The sequence below is a fragment of the Vulpes lagopus genome, chromosome 5, assembly GCF_018345385.1.
Source record: "Vulpes lagopus strain Blue_001 chromosome 5, ASM1834538v1, whole genome shotgun sequence".
NCBI classification, from domain to species: Eukaryota; Metazoa; Chordata; class Mammalia; order Carnivora; family Canidae; genus Vulpes; species Vulpes lagopus.
In genome coordinates, this window is record NC_054828.1 from 14,489,950 (window position 1) to 14,513,274 (window position 23,325).

Consider the following 23,325-nt stretch of genomic DNA (forward strand, 5'->3'; position numbering starts at 1 on the left):
ACTCCAGGGCTCAGTTCTCCACATCTGCAAAATGGGCTAATTGTCGTGGTGTATAGCTGGCTGTGGTTCTCTGCTCCAATCCCCTTTGCCAGCCAGTGCACCCATCCCCCAGCACTGTGAGTGCCATAGTAACAGTTGTTCCTCTAGCTTCTTCAGAGCCTTTGGCTGATGGGCTGATGGCAGCCGCATCCCTGAGATAACCCAAAGGCTAACTCCCTCTGCTACCCTTCCCCCTTCTGTTAGGGGAGTTGGTAACTGAATGATCCTGGAGAGGTGAAAACCCAGGCCTCTGCCCTCAAGGTGGGACAACTTCTGAGCCAGCCCCACAGATGGGTCCGAGACTGGGCTTTACTCACAACTACACCCCTTTCTGTCCTGTTTCCCTCACCCCCTTACAGCTCTGCCTCAAGAGCACACCCTCCCTCCATGAATCACAGCTTTTTAGAAGCTTGTTTTGGGCTTGGGTCCTAGGGGGCCCAGCCCTAGATAAGTACCTACTTCACAGGGGCTTTATGTGAGGATTCAAGGTGATAAGACTTGAAAAGCCCCTTGTAGGAGCCTGGCACTTGGCAAGTAGTAGCTGATCTCAATTCTTGTCAACTACTGCGGCATGACAGAAGGTCATAACGGAACTCGGACAGACAATAGAGGTAGGTGTTGAAAGCCTTGATTCCAAGTCTGGATTGGAGGCTGTCATCCCAGGAAAGGACCCTCGGAGGTCATTCAGCCCAACTTTTTTTGTTCTGGTGAGGAAACTGAGGCCCAGAGAGAAGCAGCAGTCTCTGAGACTCATGGTAAGTCAGGGGCAGAGCTGGACTGGATGATGTCTTGCTTTTTTTCCCCTCACTCTGCCATTTGGCATCTTCAGGCCCTCTTTTTCCTGCCAGTTTTTGAAATGTTTGTTGACTTTAGATAGTCTAGGACCCTGAGAAGTAAAGCCAGAGCACACTTCTTTTCCGTGTAGATCTCTTTAGCACCTACTATGGACTAAATACCTGCTAGACACTCAGGGAAGGATTCACAAACATATATACCAACCCCTGGTTGTTGCAGAGAGCTTCACCATTTTCATTGTGAGTGTGTGTGTATGTGTATGTGTGTGTTGATTAGTGAACTCTAGCTTTCCCAAGAAGTGAACAATACCAGCCCATTCTACAGGGGAAATATTAAGAGCAAGCTTTTAAAGACCATTCAGAACAGATGGGTGGGCAAGGAGATTCTTGACTCACTGTTTCCATATTAAGCACTTAGGAATATTCTTAATTTCCATAGTGCTCTCTCTGAATGGTCCTTTGATACCCCTTTCATCTCCCCCAAGTCTGTATGGAGTTGCAAACATGAGACAGATCATGGCTTCTAGGAGACAGCTGTGGCCCCACGTGGTTGGAATATAGAGCATATCCTGGGGGATGGCCACAGTGGGACTTGAGAAGTAGACCAAATCCATGCCGGATGCAAAACTTTGTGTATCATTCTACTTCAGTCTGCAAACACTGAGCAACATCTAAAACCCACTGTCCAGAACAGTGACACGCTCAGATGTGGGTCCTACAAAGATCTCTCTGGGCACTGTGAAGAGGAGAATTCTGTCCTCAGTAGAGGACACCTTTGAACAGGTGAAAGGTGAAGTAGGAGGCCACAACTTGTGAGCTGTCAGGAGATATCATGTGGATAATTTCCACATGACCAAGACATGAAGGTGATGGGAATGGAGGATAAGGAGAAATCACTAAGGAAGTGGGATCTGAGTTGAGGAAGTCTTCAAGGGGCAGCTTCCCAAGCATGAGGAATGGTACAGACAGCACAATGTGAGTGGATAGAAGATGAATATGGAGGGAAGCAGAGCCAGGGGGCCGGGCAGAGGATGTGCAGCTAAGAGGAGACCCAGGCCACTTTCTGGGGAGCACTGGATGCCTGGTGAAGAAGTAGGCACTCCCACCAGTAGGCAGTAGAGGCTGTTGGAGGGTTTTGAGCAGCAGAGTAACATGAAGAAAGTAGGGTTTGAAGACCAGTCCAGGAGTGGGATACCAAAGAGGTTGGTAGTGGGAGAGTTACTTTCCTAAGTTGAAGATCACGTGCCCTGTCCAGACCAGTTGGGATTGCCTACCCAATGTAGTCCAGCATTTTTAAATGGAGAGATTTCATGTGAAAGATCTCACATAAAAGGCAGGTTTCCGGCTTCAGGTGAAAAACAGAGAAATTGGTGAGACCAGAGCAAGTATTTCCACGTGGCTGCTGCTGTCTGCTGGAGTCAGGTGGCCATGGTCCCCTTTAGGTGTAGCTTTGGGTTTCATGAGCATTTTCCCATAGAAATCCTGCTTTATTTATTTTTGGTGCCAGTCTGCATGGTGATTTTTAAAACTTCTTTTTTTTTTTTTTTTAATTTTTTTTTAATTTTTATTTATTTATGATAGTCACAGAGAGAGAGAGAGAGGCAGAGACACAGGCAGAGGGAGAAGCAGGCTCCATGCACCGGGAGCCCGATGTGGGATTCGATCCCGGGTCTCCAGGATCGCGCCCTGGGCCAAAGGCAGGCGCCAAACCGCTGCGCCACCCAGGGATCCCAAAAACTTCTTTTGAATGAGTCATCAACATTTAAGTTTTTGAGAATTTCATATAAATATCCAGATTTGGGCCTTAACACAGTCATTAGGGCCACCTGGGACCTCATTCATACATGGCCATAAACACTAGAGCTTATGCAATTCTCCCATTCACCAGCCCCCCCCTCCCCCTTGCTCTCTACAGAGGCCTATGTTAGCTGCCATTTATCAAAGAAGTTATGCTTGCCTACAGAAAAATGAAATGTTTCTTGTACTCAAGTCATTATCAAAAGTGGGAAAATGAAAGATGGAGTAAGGTGTATGCCAAAAAGGCCAGAGAGTGTGTTGTGGAAATTAAGAATATTTCTCTGTGTTTACTATGGAAGAGGATATGTGTAGAAGGATACCACCGAAGACGCTACTAGAAAAGGCTAGCCAGCCCTGAGGTCACCTGCTTGGGCCCTGGCATTTAGTTTGGGAGTCCCTGGGGTAGAGGCAGGGAAATTGAGTAACACTCAGCAGTCAGGATTCTGAGCCAGGCCCTGTGCTACACAGAGGAATAAAGTGAAGGATTGTGACCCCAGGGAATGGAATCTGGGGATCTATTGAGGTATCCTGGGAATGAGACAATGGGAGGTACATGAGAGTAACGGGGTACACTTCTGGAGGGGACAGCAACATTGGTGGGTCCTTACACAGTTGGTGTCAGAAAGAATTGCAGATGACTTCAGGGTGACAGAACCTGGGCTCTTGGGAGCATGGTGGGTAAGAGAAGTCAAGAGATCCACTTTGAGGGAGGCTGATAACTTGGGACCTGGGTGCAGGGAGTTTGAAGTGCTGAGTATTCAGGTGGGTGGACAGTGCTGGTTGCATGGTGGTTATTCATGTTGGCTTTGAATCACTCGAGTCTCTTGTGGACGTTGTTCTTGCTTTGCTTAATCTCTCCATGCCTTAGTTTCTTGAAAATACTCTCCTCCATGCAGGATCATGATGAGGATCAAATACAGCATAATTAAAAGTTTAAAGATGATTCCTGGCACAGGGGAAGTGCTCTGTAAATCTGAGTCATTTTCACCCTTGCCTGTGAGTACAAGGTGGCCAACGTGCTGAACAGAGATGATTCCATAAGCAGAGAACCAACGTGGAAGCTTGGACAAGAGCCACAGGAAGAGAGAAAATGATGAAGTAAGGAGCCAGGAAGAAGCAGCTGGGAAACAATGGGAGAGGGTGTCTTTGAGGCAGGGACGAAAGATTTGGGAGGGGAGGACAAAGATCATGCTACAGAGGCCATGGAGGAGCTTTACAGCAAGAATTCACCACTGGGGGAAATTTACCCCCCAGAAGACTCTTGACAATGTCTCCAGTCATTTTTAGTTGTCACAACTGACCTTGGGAGTGCTATTTGCATCTAGTGGTTGGAGCCAGTTATATTCCTGACACCCTACAATGCACAGGACAGGCCCCCCCAAAAAAAGGATTATCCAGTTCTCAATATCAATAATGCGGAGATTGGGAAACCCTTCTCTAGAGAGCCAGGAGGTTCTCAGATTTGACTCATGGTTACATCACACAATGTGTGATTGTGGCGAGTTTCTTAACTATTCTCTGCCTCAGGTTTCCTTGTTTGGAAAATGAGGATAACACCTGCCTCCTGGGACTGCTGTCAGACTTCAGTGAATTAAGATATAGAGAGGGCTTGGAATGGAGGCTCATGGTACATTAGTTGTCATTAGAAATCAGAGAAAGTACTGAAGGGGGGCACATGGCGGGATGAGCACTGGGTGTTATGTTATATGTTGGCAAATTGAACTCCAATAAATAAAATTTTAAAAAAAGAAGTCAGGGAAAGTGAGGGCATAGCAGAGCCCATGGCATCTCAGTTTGACATTTTAGAGTGACCTCAATGTGGTTTCATAGAGGTAGAGAGGAGGCTGATCCAGATGCAGAGGGTTGTGGAGATGGGTTCATGGGAATTGGGGCTGGCAGGCTTAGACTGCCCTGTCCGGCAGTTGTAGGAATGGAAGAGAAGAGGCTAATTAGATGACTGCCAGGCCAAGTGAAAGGGCTTGCTTCACATTCATTTCTGTATTGATGCCAACCTAAAGTTTTGGCTGATGTCCAAACCATATTGTAATTGACCCTTGAACATGTGGATGTTAGAGGTGCTGATCTCTTGCACAGTCAGAAATCTGCGTATAACTTGCAACTCCTTAAAAACTTAAGTACTAATATCTTACTATTGACCAGATGCCTTACTAATAATGTATACAGTTAACACTTGTTTTGTATGTTATGTGTATCCTATACTATATCCTTATCATAGAGTAAGCTAGAGGAAAGAAAATATTATTAAGGAAATCATAAGGAAATACATTTGCCTTATTGTACTATATTCATTAAAAAAATCTGCATATAAGTGGACCTGAGCAGTTCAAACTTATACTATTCAAGGGTTAACTTGGTCAACGGAAATTTTCAAAACAAAAGACATCACCTGTAACCTTACCACCTTAACACATTAGGAAGTTTCCATCTCCTCTTCCAGGACCAGCATTTTTACTGTGTGCCCTTTTCTATTGTTTTATGTCACATGAAATTGTCCCATAAGCATTTTCCATGATGTTCCATCATTGTTATATTTATCATTTTTTTTCCAAAATTAAGATAACCTCATTGTTTTTTCCTGGCTGTTAAAATGCTCTGTTCCCCCCTCCTTTGAATGCAGATAGTACCAAAACGTCTGAAGAAGAATATAACTCCCATTTTCTACCCTACCCTTCAGAGATAACCAGGCTAGCATTTTGGTAAATATCCTTCCAAACTAATCTCCATGCATTTATTGATGTGTTGATTTGTTAATTCTTTCATGTAAATATGAACATTCCTTAACCGTCATTTCATTTTCAGCCTTAAGGCAGAAGTTTCTAATTGTTGGGGTTGGGGTTGTTGTCTTGGCAAGTGGGGAGGTGGCTGTGGATGGGCACACCCAAGAGCAGAGGAAGTCAGGAAGCTCAGAAAGTGGCTAGGAGGAGGAAATGCTGACTAGGTGTGTGGTATACCCGTGTCCTGAGGCTGCTGTGTCCAAGCACCACAGTCTGGATGTCTCAAGCAAGACAGATGTCATCCGGCACAGTTCTGGGGGCTGCAAGTCTGTAACTAAAGTGTCGGGAGGGCCACACTCCCTTCTCAGGGATGCAGGTGAGGGTCCTTCCTTGCTTCTTCTGAACTTCTCATGGTTGCCAGCAGTTCCTGGCACTCCTTAGGGGTGTAGACGTATCATGCCTGTCTTTGATTCCTTTGTCACATGGCATTCTGCTCTTCCTGTGTGTGTCTGTGCCCCAGTTTCCCTCTTCTTCTAAAGACACCAGTCCTGGGATGAGGGCCCAGCCTACTCCAGTGTGACTTCATCTTGACTGGATTAAATCTGCAAAGACCTAATTTCCAAATCAGGTCACATTCATCAGTAACAGGGAATAGGACTTTTGTTTTAATTTTTTTTTTTTTTTTTTTATTTATGATAGTCATACAGAGAGAAAGAGAGAGAGGCAGAGACACAGGCAGAGGGAGAAGCAGGCTCCATGCACCGGGAGCCTGATGTGGGATTCGATCCCGGGTCTCCAGGATCGCTCCCTGGGCCAAAGACAGGCGCCAAACCGCTGCGCCACCCAGGGATCCCGGAATAGGACTTTTGTACCCCAGTGTACCTTTTGGGGGGACACAGTATAACTCATAACATGTAGGATCCCTGGAGTGATGGAGGAGAACGGAGCAGGGACAGAGCAGTGAGGACTCCTCTGAAATGAAAGGGAAGGAGGAGACAGAGAGACAGAGATTCTTGAGGCTGAGAAGGGAGATGAGGAAGCCTCCTTCCTCCAGCAACTCATGTCTGTGTTTTATTAACCTCCTAGTGGTTCACAAAGGGGGCCCTGGGATTCATCAGAGAGCAGCGGCCATCCATACGTCCCACAGGGCTCCTTCCCCACCGTCATCATACTGTGCAGCTGGCAGCTGCCGTGCGGACCCCACAGGCCTCGCTGCAGCATCCTGTTGTCTGCTCCTTGCCAGACTCTTGGTTGGCTGCCACCTAATTTCTTTTCAGCCTGGACTAATTTCTTGCAGTCCTCAGGCTGGCAGGAAGCATCCCTAATTCTCAAAGCCCTTCCATATGGCCCTCCATCTGCAAAGTATGCACAGTCTCCTCTGTTGTATCCTTGTTGCAGGACAGTGGTCCACAAGCCTTCAGGAGCATGGAGACCATTGCTGTGTTTTGATCTCCTCCCTTCTTCTCAGGACACCTGTTTTTGCTGGTGTCCTCAGTTCTTTTGGTCTCCTTTTTCCAGATGCCATACCCAAAGTTGAATTTTCAGAGGTGGAGGGGGACAGAGGATTGAGGAGTGTGGTGACACTTCTGAGGAAACTTGAAGCCTCTCTGCTGGTGGACACTGATATCAGAAAGTCCACAGCATTCCCAGGTGTGCCTGGGGTCAGATCTGAATGTGATGGGTAGCATGTGACCAAAATGAGCATCATTGATCATCACACTTTGTCATCTAGAATCTTGGGGAACAAGGGACCATTACAAAATTACAGTCAAGTGGCTGAGAATAATGAGGCTTCTGATTATTAACTTAGGTCCCAGGCAAAGCCTAGCCAAGATCTGTTCTTGCCACCACAGGTTTCTGCATATTTGAGGGAAACATTATACTTCTCTGATGGTTAAAAGTCACTCAGCCTTTGGCGTCCTGCCTCTATACACTGCCTGAAGCATCCCATAATCTCTCGGCACTGCATCACCTGTCCCATCTCTGCCATTTAATTATATGTTGTCTTTGGTTTCCTCTCCAATACTGACAGCCACTTCTGAGAAAGATCTGGAATCAGGAACCCAAATAATATAGCTCATATTAAGTCCAAAGCTGAAAGAACAAGAAAAGCCAGATACAGGCTCCAGCCAGGATATGGGGTATTGAAAGAGGCTTTCTTGCCCAAGTATGAAAGATGCAGGGCTTGGACTCAATGGGACTATCGAGACAAGGAGGCAAGAAGAGGCTCATGAGAGCCATTAGAACTTCTTACCCAGCCTCATCTCTTGCTACCACCTCATCAGACCTTGTACTCCAGCCATGTAACAATTGCAAACTTTGCCACTTCCTCCCAATATCAGAGCAAGAGTAATGACAAGCACTGACCCAGTTCAGCAGTGTAGACATCAAAGGGAACTTAATAGGTCAGATAGCTAAGAAGAAAAAGATGGGCACAGGGGCTGTTCCCTTTACCTGGAACACCTGCAAAATGCTACCCATGTGACAAACCCATACTCTTCCTTTAAGACCCAAGCCTTCTGGCACACGCTGATCCACCCCCACCCCCAGAAAGAGTTGAATGCATCTTTGGTCCACCTTTGTACGCTGTACATGCTTTTGTTATTTCACTTACTTCCTGGTACACTTCATGAATCCTAGTCCTTTAGAACTTCACTCAACTCCTCTTAACTCAATCCTCTTGGATTGTGGGTGTCCTTGCTTTCAAGGATCATGTCCTTCTCATCTCAAGGTCTCCAACCTCTACCGGGGTGTTTGGCCCACTGTGAGGGTCTGAGAATTGGTGGCTACATCCTTGGATGTTGGGGTGATATTAGGATGTGGCCATTCCCTGGCTAGAGAGGGTGGAGTACTGGGTATGAAGAGAGGCACTTCATGCCATAGGTCGCCTGGCTCAAGTCACTAATTTCTCTGTGTTCCTTTCAAATCCCTCATACCACAGGCTGTCAGGAGGGACCCTGTGCATTCTATGTAGCAGTAAATTGCAGCATTTGAACTGTAACACATTCCTGGTTTGCCCAGATATATCACTCATAGAAAGTGTTTATTTTTTCACACATTATACCTGAGAATGTTAAGAGGTCATAAGGTTCATCTTGAATTCCTTGGGGTTAAAACTTTCTTGATGATGCTAACCTATCTCTGGGAATCAGAGCATGTTCCCTGGTAAAGCAGTCCCTAGTTGTTAGGATCACATGATATATCCTGGCAGCTCTGGCTATCAGCACCAGCTCTCTTTTCTAGAGCTACAAGTAAAGAGGTCCCTACCTTTTGCAGTGGTCATTTCACTTCATGCCCATTCATTTTCCCCCTCATTTACACATGCATTCATTAACTTAGTCATTCATTTAAAAACATTAGTATGGTCTATTTTGTTCAAGACAAGCACTTCTGTTCTCATTGAGCTGTCATCTTTAGAGGGAAGAGCAGATAATAAAAAACTAAACAGATCAAGAAGAAAAATAAAATTGCCACAAGAGCTGTGAAGAAAGGAAAATAGGGCAATATGGGATTTGGGGCAAATTTCAACAGAATGAGCAGGACAAGTATCTTTGTGGAAATGAACCTGAGCTGATGAGTAAGTGATGGGAATGAGACCTCTGGGGCAACATTTGGGGAAAAGCATACAGGAAGAGAGAGTTAGAGGAAGAGGAGGTATAATTGTGGCTCAGTGAAGGTGAAGGAGAGGCAAAGGTAGAAAGTGAGGATGGAGAGGTGGGCAGGGGCTCTGTTGCCATGGTAAGAAGCCTAGGATCTGCTCTCATAAAGAGGAAGACTTCAGAAAGCTTTTAAGCAGGGAAGGGCTATATAATTTTGAAAGAGCACTTTGAATATAGCATCTTGAGATAGATCTCCAAATCCTTAAAGACAAAAAGGAGGTGACCACTACTTTTATTTTGAAGAATCAGAAAGATTCCAATTGAGAGATTAGTTTTAGAAGTCGGAGAGAAAGCACGTTATAATATTTGGGGCTGGTATTGGGCCGTCCCAGGACACACCCTCGGATACTCCTCTTGGAAGATGATCTTTGGAAGGGTACCCTCTTTCTCTAGATAGCCAGATTTCTCCCCCAGGCTATGTCTGTCTTATGAGTTCTCCACAAACAATGAAAAAACTGGCAAACTAACCAGCATGAGACCTTTGTTTCCTCCTGGGGCAGAGTGGAATTATCCCCAGTGAGACACCAGGTTTGCTGCCGCTTGTTGTCTGTGGGAGAGGCCAGACTGCTGGGAGTAAGGGGTGTCTCATTGTGAGAACCAGGGCCCTGGAGGACCCTCTGATTATCAAAACAGAGAGAGAAATCAAAAGGGAAAGACTGTAGATTTGACTAGGTGGGAATGGAAAATGGGTTTATATGGTTTTTTGAAGATGCACAGACAATAGAAAAAAAGACAAGCAGACAGCTAGTAAAAATATTGCCATACCAGATGATGTGATAAAGTTAAAGGGAATCACCCTATACACAGAGCTCTGTGAGCAGACTTTTACAGAAAAGAAAATGCACACGGTTAATGAAAGTACTTAAACTCACTAAAGTCATAGAAATGCAAACTAAAACAGCAGTGGGGATACAGGGTATTTTGGGGGGAGTTGCTTATCAAATTAAAAAAATGTATTTTTCAAAAACTGCTGTGGCGGTGAAGCCATAATGATATGGACACTGTCATCTGCAATTGGTGGCTTACACCTTTAGAAAGGGGGCACATTTGGATACTTAAAAATTTTTCGTGCCCCTTAAGCCAGTAATCCCACTTCTTAAAATTTATTTTAAGATAGTTTAAAAATGAAAAAAAAAAAGATAGTTTAAAAAGGAAGGCATTGGTTTGCATGCAAAGATGTACATGTATGAAGTGTTGGAAACAGCCTACTTGATAATAGTGGATGATAAGTTGACTTCATTATGGTATATACATTCAGTAGACTGTTAGGTGGCTGTCAAAAGTGATATTTTGGGGGACGCCTGGGTGGCTCAGTGGTTGAGTGTCTGCCTTTGGCTTAGTGCGTGATGCTGGAGTCTGGGGATTGAGTCCCACATTGGGCTCCCTGCATGGAGCCTGGTTCTCCCTCTGCCTCTCTCTCTCTCTGTGTCTCTCATGAATAAATAAAATCTTTTTTAAAAGAAGAAATGATATAAGGGATTTTCTCTGAGTCAAGAATTACAGATAATTTTGTTTACTTTGTGTTTTTGAAGTTTTTTTTTTACACAATGAACATATATTCCTTTTCAAGTCATAAAGAAACAGAAAATGGTTTTTTTTTGTTTTTAGAAAATGGTTATATTTTGTTAGTGCTGTCTGTTGTCATCAGATCCCTGTTAGAGACACAACATTCCTTCCTTCCTTCCTTCCTTCCTTCCTTCCTTCCTTCCTTCCTTCTCTATTGCTGCAAGAGCCAGTGAAGTGGAGCACAAACAGCAAGAAAGCCAGAGGAGAGACCTGGGTGTTACCTACTGCTCTGGCATGGTTTTGCCTGGGACACATCAAGGCCCTGCTGTGGTCCTTTTTTTTTCCTTTGGTATATTTTTTATTGGAGTTCGATTTGCCAACAGATAAGCATAACACCCAGTGCTCATCCCATCAAATGCCCCCCTCAGTGCCTGTCACCCAGTCACCCCATCCCCCCGCCCACCTCCCCTTCCACCACCCCTTGTTAGTTTCAGCTATGGGCCTTAGTTTCCCCATCTGTAAAATACATTAGTTGGACTGGTTCAGCTCCAAGAATGCAATAAGGATATAACCATAATAATTCCAAGCTTCTAACCCAACTCTGACCCTAACTACAGAGTGACATGATTGACCATTTCCATGAACACAACAGTGTCAGCCATACCCAAGATACCACCATCCACCTGGCTCCCCTGGGATGAGTCACAACTTAATGGGGGGGGATCTCTGCCATTTTCTTTAGGGATTAGGGGGTGATTTTTGTGTACATCATTCCTTCACCACGCACTTATTACACCTCTGCTCCCATGGCGCCAGGCCCTGGGGTTATACAAGAAGACCCAAGCTCAGAAAGATTGAGAAATGTCTGCACCTGCAACACATTCTTTCCTTCTTTCTCCACTGGGGCAAGTCCTTTCCATTTGACCATTATTTTAAGTTACATTCAATTTATTTGAAAGAGAAACAGTTTATTTGAAGCTAAATGTCTAACTCTTATGATCCATAAGCCAAATGGATCATACCATTTTGAGTATAAACCACCTACATACTGTGAAGCTGATTTTCTTGTGTGACCTAGAAGTGAGGAATCTTGATATAGATGGATCCTTGGGCAGTGTGAGTAAAACAATGTTTGAATTTACCTGGAGCCATGTGATGGAGAGAAGAGTATATGCACTTAGAGTGAGATCACCTAGTTCACACATGGCTCTCTTATTTCCCAGCTTTGTGACTTGGAGAAGTTCATAACTTCTCTGAGCTGCATGTTCCCATCTGTAAGTGAGGAAATAGTCTCGATCTTACCCAGGTCTGCTTGTGGGTACTTATCAGGATTATGTCTCCAAAGGGGCCTAGCAAAGAGCCTGGCATATTCTTGGCCATCACATTAATGCTCTTGCTGCTTTCCAGAGGTTGCTACTTTGGGACAAGACATGTTTGAAGTATATAGGATATATAAAGCATACATATTGTGTCTATATATCTGAGTGCATATACATACCATGCTGCATGGTGGTTGAGAACTAGGGCCATGAGGCTGCAGGCACCTGACCCTGCCGTGTACCTGCAGCATGTCTTTTTGAGCAAGTGACTTAATCTTTGTGAGTCTCAGGCTGCTGTTGACACAAAATGAACAAACCTTTTAGAATTTCTTTAAAAAAAAGAGAGAGAATTTTATTCAAGCCCAAGTTAGGACAGCTGCCCGGGTTACACAGTCTTCACAAAGAAGAGAGTGCTCTGATAAGGGAACATTTGATGTAGGTTTCTATACATATTTTGCATAAAAAGTTGCAAATTATTAGACAAAGAACATTTCAGAAAGTTGCTGGCCTATCTTAAGTTCCTAATACTGGCAGGGCTGTATGACTTGAGTCTTAGGGGAACCAGGAAGTTTTTTACTTTTTCTTATCATTTATGTTCAGAATACTCCTTTTTGATTATTTTCTTTAACAAAGCAGATATCCACTATGTGCTCTTGGGGCAGAAATAGAGCCTGTACTTTGAGGTTTTGCCCAGTCATTTTGACCTTGGTAAATGTCGGAGTATAGCTTCCCTGGGAGCCCAGGAGCAGGACCCACAAACAGTAAAAGTTGAAAATTTCCTTTATCAGTGCTCCTCTGTAAAATGGAATTGCTGGCAGCATTGCCCACGTTCTTGGGCAGTTATGAGGATTCAGTAAAGTAATATGTATTGCCTAATAAAAATGGAAGTGTATTCACTGAATAATTTCATACATTTTCCTCTGATTGTAAATGAATATTTATTCAATGTAGAAAATCTAAAAAAAAAAAAAAACCTAAAAAAGAGACATGAATAAAATATGAGTTGTTTTCAGCCCTTTTATTTTGTAGCTGCTGTGTGTTTGCATCTGACTGTCCCCATTCACACTCTCCCACCCCATCCTCATTCTGAACTGAGAGCTCCTGGCTGGCCCCCACCATGCTGGATCAGTGCTATCCTCAGCAGGCTGTGGCCCGTTGCCCTGGTGTTTCAGCAATGCCCCGTGTAGTAATACTGCTACCGGCCCCTCTCTTTGCAGATCCTTCAAGCCAGACTTCATCCTAGTCCGTCAGCATGCCTACAGCATGGCTCTGGGTGAAGACTACCGAAGCCTGGTCATTGGCCTTCAGTACGGAGGGTTGCCTGCCGTCAACTCCCTCTACTCTGTCTACAACTTCTGCAGCAAGCCCTGGGTGGTAGGTGATGGGTCAGGCTGACCTAGAGTGAAGTGGGTGGCAGTGGGTGGCCTCCCAACCCTGAAATGGGCCCATCCTCCAGCATGGAGGCCTCAGTAATGGGTCTTTTTTAAGCAACTTAATTGGACCCCAGGCCTCTTCTGTTAATTATTGCCTAGCGAATATTCTATAACAACATAGTATGAACATAGTATGACATAGTGTTATCTTATAATAACATTAGTGGTATACTGTTCTTACTAATATTAAATTAGACCATTTTTGTTAGCAGTGGGCACTATTTATTGAGCTCTTACTATGTACCAGAAAACCGTAGCTGCCCGATGCTCAAACTCTTGCTGTCCGGTGAAATGAACATCATTACTCCATTTTGCAGAAAAAGAAGCTCAGCTTCAGAGCAGCTAAGGAACTCACCCTGGTCATGTAGACCAGGAGGGGTGAAACCAGAACTCGAAGCCATATCTCTCCAACCCCCAAGACTTGATTTTCCCTGTTTTGTAGTCATTAATTTAGTTCATCCCTTGATTTATTTGAATTTCCATTCAAATGTTACCTGTAAGAGAGACTTACTAGGATACTACCCCTCCATTCCCCCAAATACTCTCGATACCCTTATCCTGATTTATTTTTTCCCCAATAGTTATCTCCATATAGAATGATAGATTTATCCATTCTTTTGTGTATTATCTGTCTTCCCCCCCTAGAAGTAATTCATTCATGCAACAAATATTTATTCAGCACCTACTATGTTCCAGGCACTGTTCTAGTCCTAGGAACATGGCAGTGAGCATATCAGACCATAATCCCTACCCCATAGATCTGGTATTCTAGTGAGCAGGGGCACATGCAGTATATTAATAAACATCCCAAATATATAATAAGTCATATAAACACCAACAGGGAAAATAAGGCAGGGAAGGGAGATAGGAAATATGGAGCTGTGGATATGTACAGCATGCTCTGTGAAGCTCTAGCCATCTTGTCTCTTGTTTCCTTCTGCTTGGTCTCTTGGTGGTAGGACAGTGATTAAGAACAGGGGCTATGGAGCCTGATTGCCCAGTTCCAGGAGCCTCAATTTATGAGCTGTCATCCTGAGCAATTTGCTTAACCTCTCTGAGTTTATTTTCCATATTTGTAAAATGATGATAATAATAGGGTCATCCTGGTAGGGTTATGAATGAATACATTTGGCTGGCACAAAGTGCACACTCAATACATGGTGACAATTATATTCATTCAGTAAATATCGAGTGCCATCAAGGTCTCTGCAACATTGGCATTCAATATTTATTGAATGAATATATACATTAATTTAGTATATATGAATAGTTTTTAACCACTGTTACCATGGCTCTGGTCTCCTCATTCTACCCTGAGATCTTTGGCCCATGGCATCCCATATTTGATGTCACTGTCTGGAAAGGGTCTCGATGGTATTGGCCCACACCCCTTGTTTTTTGATGCCAACATCATGATGATAGCAGCTACTGTCCATCAGCACTGTGTGCTGTGCTGAACCCTTAACATACATACTGTATTTGATCTTCAGAACTACCCTGACAAGTACATATTGCTAATATCTCCATTGTATGGATGAGGAAATTGGAGGTGGGCATCTCCAAAACTTGTGTGCTTGATTATAGACTTATTTTCTCTCTCTCTTTCTCTCTCTCTCTCTCTCTTTCTCTCTCTGGACTTCAGCATCCTTATCTGTAAACTGAAGGATCTCCCGTGATTTTTCATATTTCTGAGGTCCCTCAAGCCCTCTAAGTGGACTCCCTGTGGGACCACATCTGCAGATTGTACCCCAAGAGTTTGCAGACCAATTCTAGCCTGATGCAAAAAGTTACCCATTCTGTCTGAGACATTAGTGTTGAATTACATTAGTAATTACATTAGTGTTGAATTAGTGTCAATCTGGTGTAAGACTTAGCACCCCTGCTAGCTATTGGTCATCCACCTTAGGCCACAAACTGTAGCTTACTCCTTCTTCCTGATCAGAATTTACCATACCTTTTACACTTATGGCCACCAGGAGTTCCCTTTGTTTCTGGGTAAATTCCAGGCTCCTTGTTCCAGCCTTTAAAGGCTCCCAGTGGTCTCTCATGAATCACCCTCCATTGTCATCTCTCATTGTTCCCTGTACCCAAGGCCACAGCTATGACAGCCACTCTCTCCAGGACACTAGTCTCACTACACACCTGGAGTACCTTTCCATCTTCTCTTGTGTCATCTGCTCCAGGGAGTCATCCTGACCCCTACTCTGTCCCTCTTCCAGGCCCCTCAGTCCCCTTGCTTTCCTCCAGCAAGACATCATTATCTCAGCCATCTGCCCACAATATCTCCCCTCAAGGCCTGGTCTCCCATGCTCAGCTTGTTCCAATATTAAAGCACAGTGCCGAGCACAAAATGAGCTCCCAAGGGCGCTGAGTGGTGTGGGGTAATGGAAGAAAATGTAAGTCCAAGGCCTGCCTTCCAGGTGCTTACCCTCCAGCTCTGGGGATGGCAGCTACCTCTATGGCAAAATAAGGCAGTGCTGAAACAAGAGGAGCCAGGTATGGAAGGAATACAGCTCAAGCAGTTGGAAGTGCAATTGTAAAAGCAGAAAACAACAAAAAAAAGAGTTGACTCTTGAACAGTGCAGGAGTTGGGATGCCAACACCCAGTGCAGTTGAAAATCTGTGTATAACTTTTGACTCCCCCAGAGCTTAACTACTAATAGCCTACTGTTGACTGGAAGCTTTACCAATAACATAAACAGTCAGTGGTCTGTTAACACAATTTAATATTATATGTATTATATGTTGTTTTCTTACAATAAAGTAAGCTAAGGAAAAGAGAATGTTATTAAGAAAATCATAAAGAAGAGAAAATACATTTATAGCACTGGCATATAGCATTTATAGCATTTCAGTATTTACTGAAAAAAAGCTGTGTATTTAGTGGACCTGTGCAGTTCAAACCCATGTTGTTCAGAGGCCAACTTTATTTGTGATTAATAATAATATCTAACATTTGAGTGTTCCTAGGGACCAGGTACAGCTTTTCATACATTGTGTAATACTGGATCTCTTTTTTCTCCATTTACAAATGGAGTGACTTTCCAGGCTACACAGTTAGTAAGTGGTAGAGAATTTGAATCCATACACCATAACTAGTGTACACCATAAACTGTCATGCAGTACAACTTCTCTAGAAAGGCTTTGTAGGCTGGGGACATGGTCTACACCATAAACTGTCTACACCATAAACTGTCATGCAGTACAACTTCTCTAGAAAGGCTTTGTAGGCTGGGGACATGGCATGAATGTCAGCAGGTGTGAAATGCTGACAATGTAGTAAATGTTCACTAAATGTAATTTAGCTGAATTTGGTGCCTGACAGGAATGAAGGGTTGATGCACCTAGACGATTGAAAAGATGAATTTCCAGCCAAAGAATCTGGTTTTCATCCTGTAAACAGGGACTGACTAGTGCAGCTCAGCTCAGAATTATTAGATACTTGAGGCCTGAGATCGAGTGGGAAATCCCACCATACTGTATAAAGATGATTGACCAGTACTCTTCCCCCCTTCTTTTCTAGTTCTCTCAACTCATCAAGATCTTCCATTCCCTGGGTCCTGAGAAGTTCCCACTTGTGGAGCAAACATTCTTCCCCAACCATAAGCCAATGGTGAGTGGCCTTTCTTACTCTGATTACCTTTATGATACAGAATGAACACAGATGTCCATGTTTTCCATCCCTTTGGATGGATGAGTAGGCTGAGGGGCCACTCCCTCACCACCTGGGCTCTAGGGAAGAGCTGTGATGTCCTGTAGGAATACCTGGCTTTCCTAGGGAAAGGATTAACTCTTTGGGTAAAATTTCAGGTAGCACGGCAGATGGCAAAGGTAGATGGCATTCCCTGGGACGCCGGGTATTGTCAGCAAATCTGGGAACAATCTGAGCTGTCATTTTGGAGCCAAAGGTTGGTAATAAGGATAAAAGATGTTTCAAAGTTTGGAAGTTGTTTCTCTTGAGCACTGGGCAGACCTGGTTTCAACTCTTATTTTAATAAAAACAGTAATATTTTATTTGTGTTGATTGTTGAAGAGCAGTTTCTCTGTATGTTCTCTTTGCATGTTCACTTTTGGATGTACCTGAGGTTGTCTCTGGGAAGTGGTTGGAGCTTCACTTGGAGCACATGGTAGAGCCTTTCATTTGGAGGACAGCTGGGTGGGAAGGTTAACATCTTTCTGAATAGGGTGGTGAACTCTCCATCCTACAACCAGAAGAAATTGGGTGGAAGAGTTCTGTGCAGCTGGAAATAACCTGTGATGCATCTGCTTGTGTGTTTTGGCAGTCTTCCTAAACTGATCAAAGAAATGCAGGGCCCTGGCCCCATGCTTGCCATGTAAGGAATGTGAATCTTGGGAAACAGGGTAGTTAATAGGGTATCCAAATGTCTCAGCTGGGGACTGTGGCCTGTTTGTAGAATCCCAAGCTCAGGCTGCTGACCTAGAAAATTCTCTTTTGAGACAATGATGGATAGGACTGTAGGCTCCAAGAAGGAGCAGTCTAAACAGGCAGAGAGGTTTTTCCATTGATTATCTTTCCCTTCTATCTGATCTGGTAAGAGTCATCAAATCCAGGATATGCTGCTTGGATAAGAAGGGTTTGTGGAACCTGGCATATTCCAAAAAAGCGTGAACACCGTAGAGAAACTTCAAGGTTTATTAGCAAACCAGAATGAGTTTGAATCCCGGTCTGCCAGCGTACTAGGTCTTGAGCAATGAATGGTCTTGGCTTCCTCTGAGTCTTGGCTTCCTCTGAATCTTGGCTCCCTCAGCTGGAAACTATGGAGGACAGTGGGGCAACCTCATTGGGTTGTTGAAGTTTAATGTAATCATACAGAGAGAGTGCTGTGCCTGATATACAATTGGTGATCAAAGTAGACTAGCTTAAAATAGGGGCAAAAGTTATACCCTGGAAAATTGTCAACAATGGGATGAAAGTTGGGTGAGGGGTCTGCAGCCAACCAGCCCATTGAGGATGACAGATCCAGTTGTAAGCTCTGAGAGGGGCTCACCTGCTAGTGGGACCTCTTGAGTTCCTGGCATTCCCAACTAGGCCAAGCCATAGTAGGAATTCAGGTAGGTATTTGGCATCAGGTACTGATATTTGCTACCTTTTGTTCTCACTTCTGTGGTGTAAGATTCTTAGGAAGAACACAGGGAAAGCCATACCAGGGCTTCCGACTGGAAATACTTGTACTACTTACCAATAGTTAATTAGATTGAGATCCAGATTCTGTAGAGTTATGGAGAACCCTGACCATGGAATCAGGGAGCAAGCTCAAGGCTGGATTAGCAGTCAGAAGGAAATCTAGAAAGCCTCTCCTGAAATCGCTCCTGTCTTGAGAAGGGACTGGAGCTGGGTAGGCTGAAGCTGTAGAAGTGGGTGAAGGGAGGGGAACGTGCATGGGCCTGCAGCCAGGACAGGAGGGACCAGCTTCCAAAGCCCTCTGCTGTCCCTATTACCCTTAAGGACAGTCAGGATAAACAGGCAAGAGACTACAGGTGTGTGATAGAAATAAAACCATTTTACTGTTTAGAATAAAGGACACACTATAAAAAGTGAACATTATGCAACATTACAGACAATATACATTCACGGAATATAAAATTCATAAATAACATGGAGGAAAACTGTAAACAGTGCTACAAAATTTAGCAACAAATACATTCCTTCCAGATAGGGTTTTCTCTGGTTGGTTTCTCTCCATCACTTCTGGGTCTCAGGACAGCAGACTGGCTAAGGGGAAAGGTGAGAGCCTGGGAGAATCTATGAAGCCCCTCCCCTCAAAGCAGGACCTGACCTCCTTCACAACTCCCAAGAGCCAACTTGGGGATTGTTGACATCCACCTCCCCTACACTCCCACATTTTTTTTTTGCTTATAGTCATCAGATTTTTAAAGTTTTTTCTTTGTGTAAAACTATTGTAGTGATCTTTTTCCTTTTGGTAGCCAGGAGACAAACACTTGGGTGCCAGCCTGGGGTAATCCATATTGGCGACCATCAAACACAAGATGAAAGGCTGGAGCAGAGGAGGGTACTATCTCCCAGGAGACCACAATGTCTCTGAGACAGGATTGTTCCAATAAGTCATTTGTTTCTTTAATTGCTCAAGAATCATCATATGAAAAATGGTGCTCATGGGCTGTATCTCAACTGCCATGATATAGGCCTGGAGCTGAGTGACAGTAAAGGACAAGAGTCTCCAGCATTATCTACTAACCAGATGGAGCACAGGTCTGAGAGGAGAGAGGCTGGGTATAGTGCTTTCTGGATAGGGAGGCAGAAGAGATGGCCAGATGAGGTCAAGAGATCTTGGAATCATAGCTCCCATGGCCCTGGATTTTTAGGAGAAATCATGGCTTCCTAATTGGGTGGTCAAGTTGGGGACAAAGAATGGGAATGACCAGCAGACTGCCCAGTGCCAGTTGATACAGAGCAAGGACATGAATGTAACTTGCTGTTTTCTCTTCCTACTTCCTACTCCAGAAAGCACTGGGTTGCCAACAAAGGGAGGAGGTTGGATGAGTCTCAAGTGCTAGTTGCTCCTCATTTCTCCAGTTTGCCAGTCAAGCTGCCTGGACAGTAGAAGTATTTTACCCTCCATTCCACGTTAGAATTTGATTCAGGAAAATGGCGGCATGTGGGTTTCATTTTTTTTCTCTTAAACACAATGTACACATATTAAAGCCTACACATGACACAAGATTTAGCAAAATAAAACGTTCACGATATGATTGAAATACGGAAGTGTCTCAGCTACATAAATGATTTTAAATTATACAGTAAGTGAACAGGTGAAATAAACAAAGCTATAGCTTATAGAAAGCTCAAAAACCGCCCTCTGCCAACATTGCTTTGCAAAGGACCCTTTTTTGCCCAGGACCTGCTGTTCTCTTTACCAGGGCCTGACAGATGGGACTGTGGTTCCACCAGCATTTCTGCAAGGAAACTTCAGATATGACTCACTCTCAGGCCTCACCCCAGGTCCCGCCTTGTGTGAGTGGAGGTGGCCCCACCAGGGACCAAGAATCACCAATGCTTCATGGAGGGGATGCTGATGTCCATTTGTGGGAGGGCACTTGTATGGGTTGGGTCAGGGGGTCCACCTTATAAGACTTCAAGGTTGAAATCAATAAAATCTCAGAACACCAACGCTGGGGCTTACTCCTTAAAAACCACTGGTCTGCTGACCTCAGATCCTTTTGCTTACACTGCTGCATTGAGAGAGACAAAGCCTCCCATTTCTCACCTGCCAGATGGCATGATCATAAGGTAAAAGATATAAGATAATAAAATAGATCCCACAGAAGCCAGATGCCTGTACTGCCTTCCCACTGAGGAGTTCTGCCGAACACCTTGCCTGGGCATTTGTGCGTGTGTGTGTGTGTGTGTGTGTGTGTGTGTGTGTGTGTGTGTGTACGCAAGACATCACAATGTGTTGTCTGCTTTTTTTTTCTCCTATTTCAATTGGCAGCTGTTTCCTAAAGTGGAATGAACTGAAGATACAAATACTAAGAAGATAAATACCCATAATCTGAAAAAAGAGAGCAATCATGTTAAATGTCACCATCCTACCATCCCCAAATCAGTAAAATATACATTATCACCTACTCTTGGCATCTCACTTTCAACACTTAAACTTAAAATACTTTTATTTAATCGGATAACTTATATTATAGTTTTATTTCAAAAAACACAACAAAAACTCTACAGCGGATTGCAGAGTCAGGCTTCCCCAATGACCACCGATTTTAATCCCATGAGGTAAGGACCTCAGGAATGGTGTTCGCCCACCAGTGAGCTGGGGCAAAAAGAGCAGGCTGTCCCGAAACCCAGGAAAGTGGCCATCTAGCTGAGGCAGGACACTTTGCAGCTTTCCCTCCTGTGCCCAGACCCCTGACCCACACTAACTCTCATCTCCCACCTGAGCTAAGCCAATAAGGCAGTTAAATGAAGGCCCCAAACATGAAGCAGGAGAAAAGGAGAGGGACAGAGGTCAAATGACCCCAGTTAGAAGGATGTTGAGGGTGTTCAGAATTTCAAATTTTAATTAAAATGAAAAAAAAAAAGTCAACTTGGAATGTCATTCATGATTTTCTTCAAACAAGCAATGACAACAAAATAGAAGAGATTATACTACTGGCATATTTAACAGCATTGAACAGAATTCTGTGTCCTGTAAAAAATTAGCTTATGTCCCCGTGTGGGTATATGCAAATGTGTATACAAACACATCCCCCTAGGTGAGCTAAACCCTATTTTGGAAATAGTACTCTCTACCCAAATCTACTTGGCTATATCTGTGGATAGTGTATGGTGCATGTATTCCTCCAATTTACATAAAGGTAAGCTCCTGGCCAAATCTACCAAAGAGTTTTCCAGGAGGAAGTCTTGTGGGAGATAGAGAGAGGAAAGACATTCATCTCAGTCTTTCACCTGAGCTTTTGTACAAGGCAGGCAAATTGCCTCCTAACCTCAGGCAGATGTTTAAGTCTTCATCAACTAAGAAAGTTCTGGTCTGGCTGCTTACCCCAGACTCAGAAACATCTGGTCAACCCAAGCGGCACTGGGCTGGGGGAACTGTGTGTGCTGTATCTTCTCAGACCCTCTCCTGCAGTCTCTTTCTTCCCTCCCTCACTCTTATGTGCAGACACAGACAGACACAGTCTGGTTGGGACATGCAGTAGCATCTCCTCAGTGTATAAGATCTTCTGTGTACCTTGAGTCTATCTGCTTGCTGCCCTGGACTGCTCCTAAAATGGTTCACCTCTTAGCAACTTCCTTGTCTGTGTCTTTTATGTCCTGGGGTGGAGAAGGGCCAAGAGAAAAGGATCTTGGAGATGGTGAGGTGGGGAAGAAGAGAGAGGGGTATGTGTTACAATGCCCAAATGGGATAGTTTTTCGATTTTTGTTTTCCTAAAAAAATAGATTATATTATCACGAAGAAGAGGCGTGTACATTCCTCATTCTTCCTGGCATGGCACCAAAAATTCCCACGTGGAAATGGGTGATGTCAAGGCCAAAAAGAACGGGTAGGGTGGGGCCAGGAGGATGGTTCCAAATAAACTCCATATGACAGCATAGACTTTTCCTTAAGTGTTCGAAGTGCTAAATTTGCAAGAAAACAGGCACTAATGTCATTGTCATCATCTGGGAAGAGTTAGTGTCCGAGGGAAGCTCAGCGAGAAGGGAGGGAGGTGAGGTGGGGCAGGGTCTGGTGCTCAGGGGTCTGTGGCATTGATGATGCTTTTGTCTGGGGGCGCCCATCCTCGGTACCAGCTGCAGTAGCCACCCTTCTGCCGGATGCAGGCATAATGTTTGGACTGGTAGCCAGGGTAGCCAAAATTGGAGAGCATGTCGGTCCAGAGGCACTCGTTCTTGGAGGTCACAAAGCAAGGCAGGTAGTAGCAGGATTTGATCTGCAATTAAATAACAGCCAATGGTTGGTGGGCTCTGCCATGGTGGACCCAAGCCTGGTATTTCCTCACGTCTGGATTCACACCAGTGTAGGTGGAGCCTAGGCACATCACTCCCTTCGTAAAATAGAGTAACATTCACTAACACTTACTAAGTACCATTGTGTTCCAGATATTCTGCTCAGTGCTTCTATGTTATTCTCTTTAGTTCTCATAACAGACTTATTTCCTTTATAGATGAGAAAATAGAGGTTCAGAGGGGTTAAGTAACCTGCTCCAGGTTTCACAGCCAGAGAGTGGTGGAATTAAACATTTGAGAGAACTTTTCCTTCTCAAATGGCAACAGGCAAGGATGTGTGATCTCAGCTGTTGTGGGAATCGAGGAAGTAAGATTAAAGCATAAAGTATGGGCATCCAGCTACCCTAGGAGAGAAATCGGACTCAGTGAGCTGTGTGACCTAGGGCTAATTAACTTAAGCTTTCTGAGCCTCTGTTTTCTCATCTGCAAAATGAGCAGAGTGGTAATTAAAACCATACAGAGTTGTTATGAGAATTAGTGAGAGAATTGTGTCGCTCACTCCCACAGCAGGAAAGCTGTGTGCCATGGCGCTGTGCTTGAGTCAAGGAGT

The 23,325-nt window shown here is 44.2% G+C and overlaps 2 protein-coding genes across 3 annotated transcripts in view; one reads left to right on the forward strand and one right to left on the reverse strand.

The window, feature by feature from the left end:
• SYN3 (synapsin III) overlaps positions 1 to 23,325 on the forward strand; it is a 456,205-nt gene that overhangs the window by 132,320 nt on the left and 300,560 nt on the right. For both annotated transcript variants that reach the window (XM_041755595.1, XM_041755596.1), the window contains 2 exons: positions 13,067 to 13,223; positions 16,806 to 16,895. In XM_041755595.1, coding sequence (XP_041611529.1) covers positions 13,067 to 13,223; positions 16,806 to 16,895 — 247 coding nt within the window. The remainder of the gene's footprint in view (positions 1 to 13,066; positions 13,224 to 16,805; positions 16,896 to 23,325) is intronic.
• TIMP3 (TIMP metallopeptidase inhibitor 3) overlaps positions 18,785 to 23,325 on the reverse strand; it is a 57,931-nt gene continuing 53,390 nt past the window's right edge. The window contains exon 5 of the mRNA XM_041755603.1: positions 18,785 to 22,699. Coding sequence (XP_041611537.1) covers positions 22,502 to 22,699 — 198 coding nt within the window. The 3' untranslated portion in view covers positions 18,785 to 22,501. The remainder of the gene's footprint in view (positions 22,700 to 23,325) is intronic.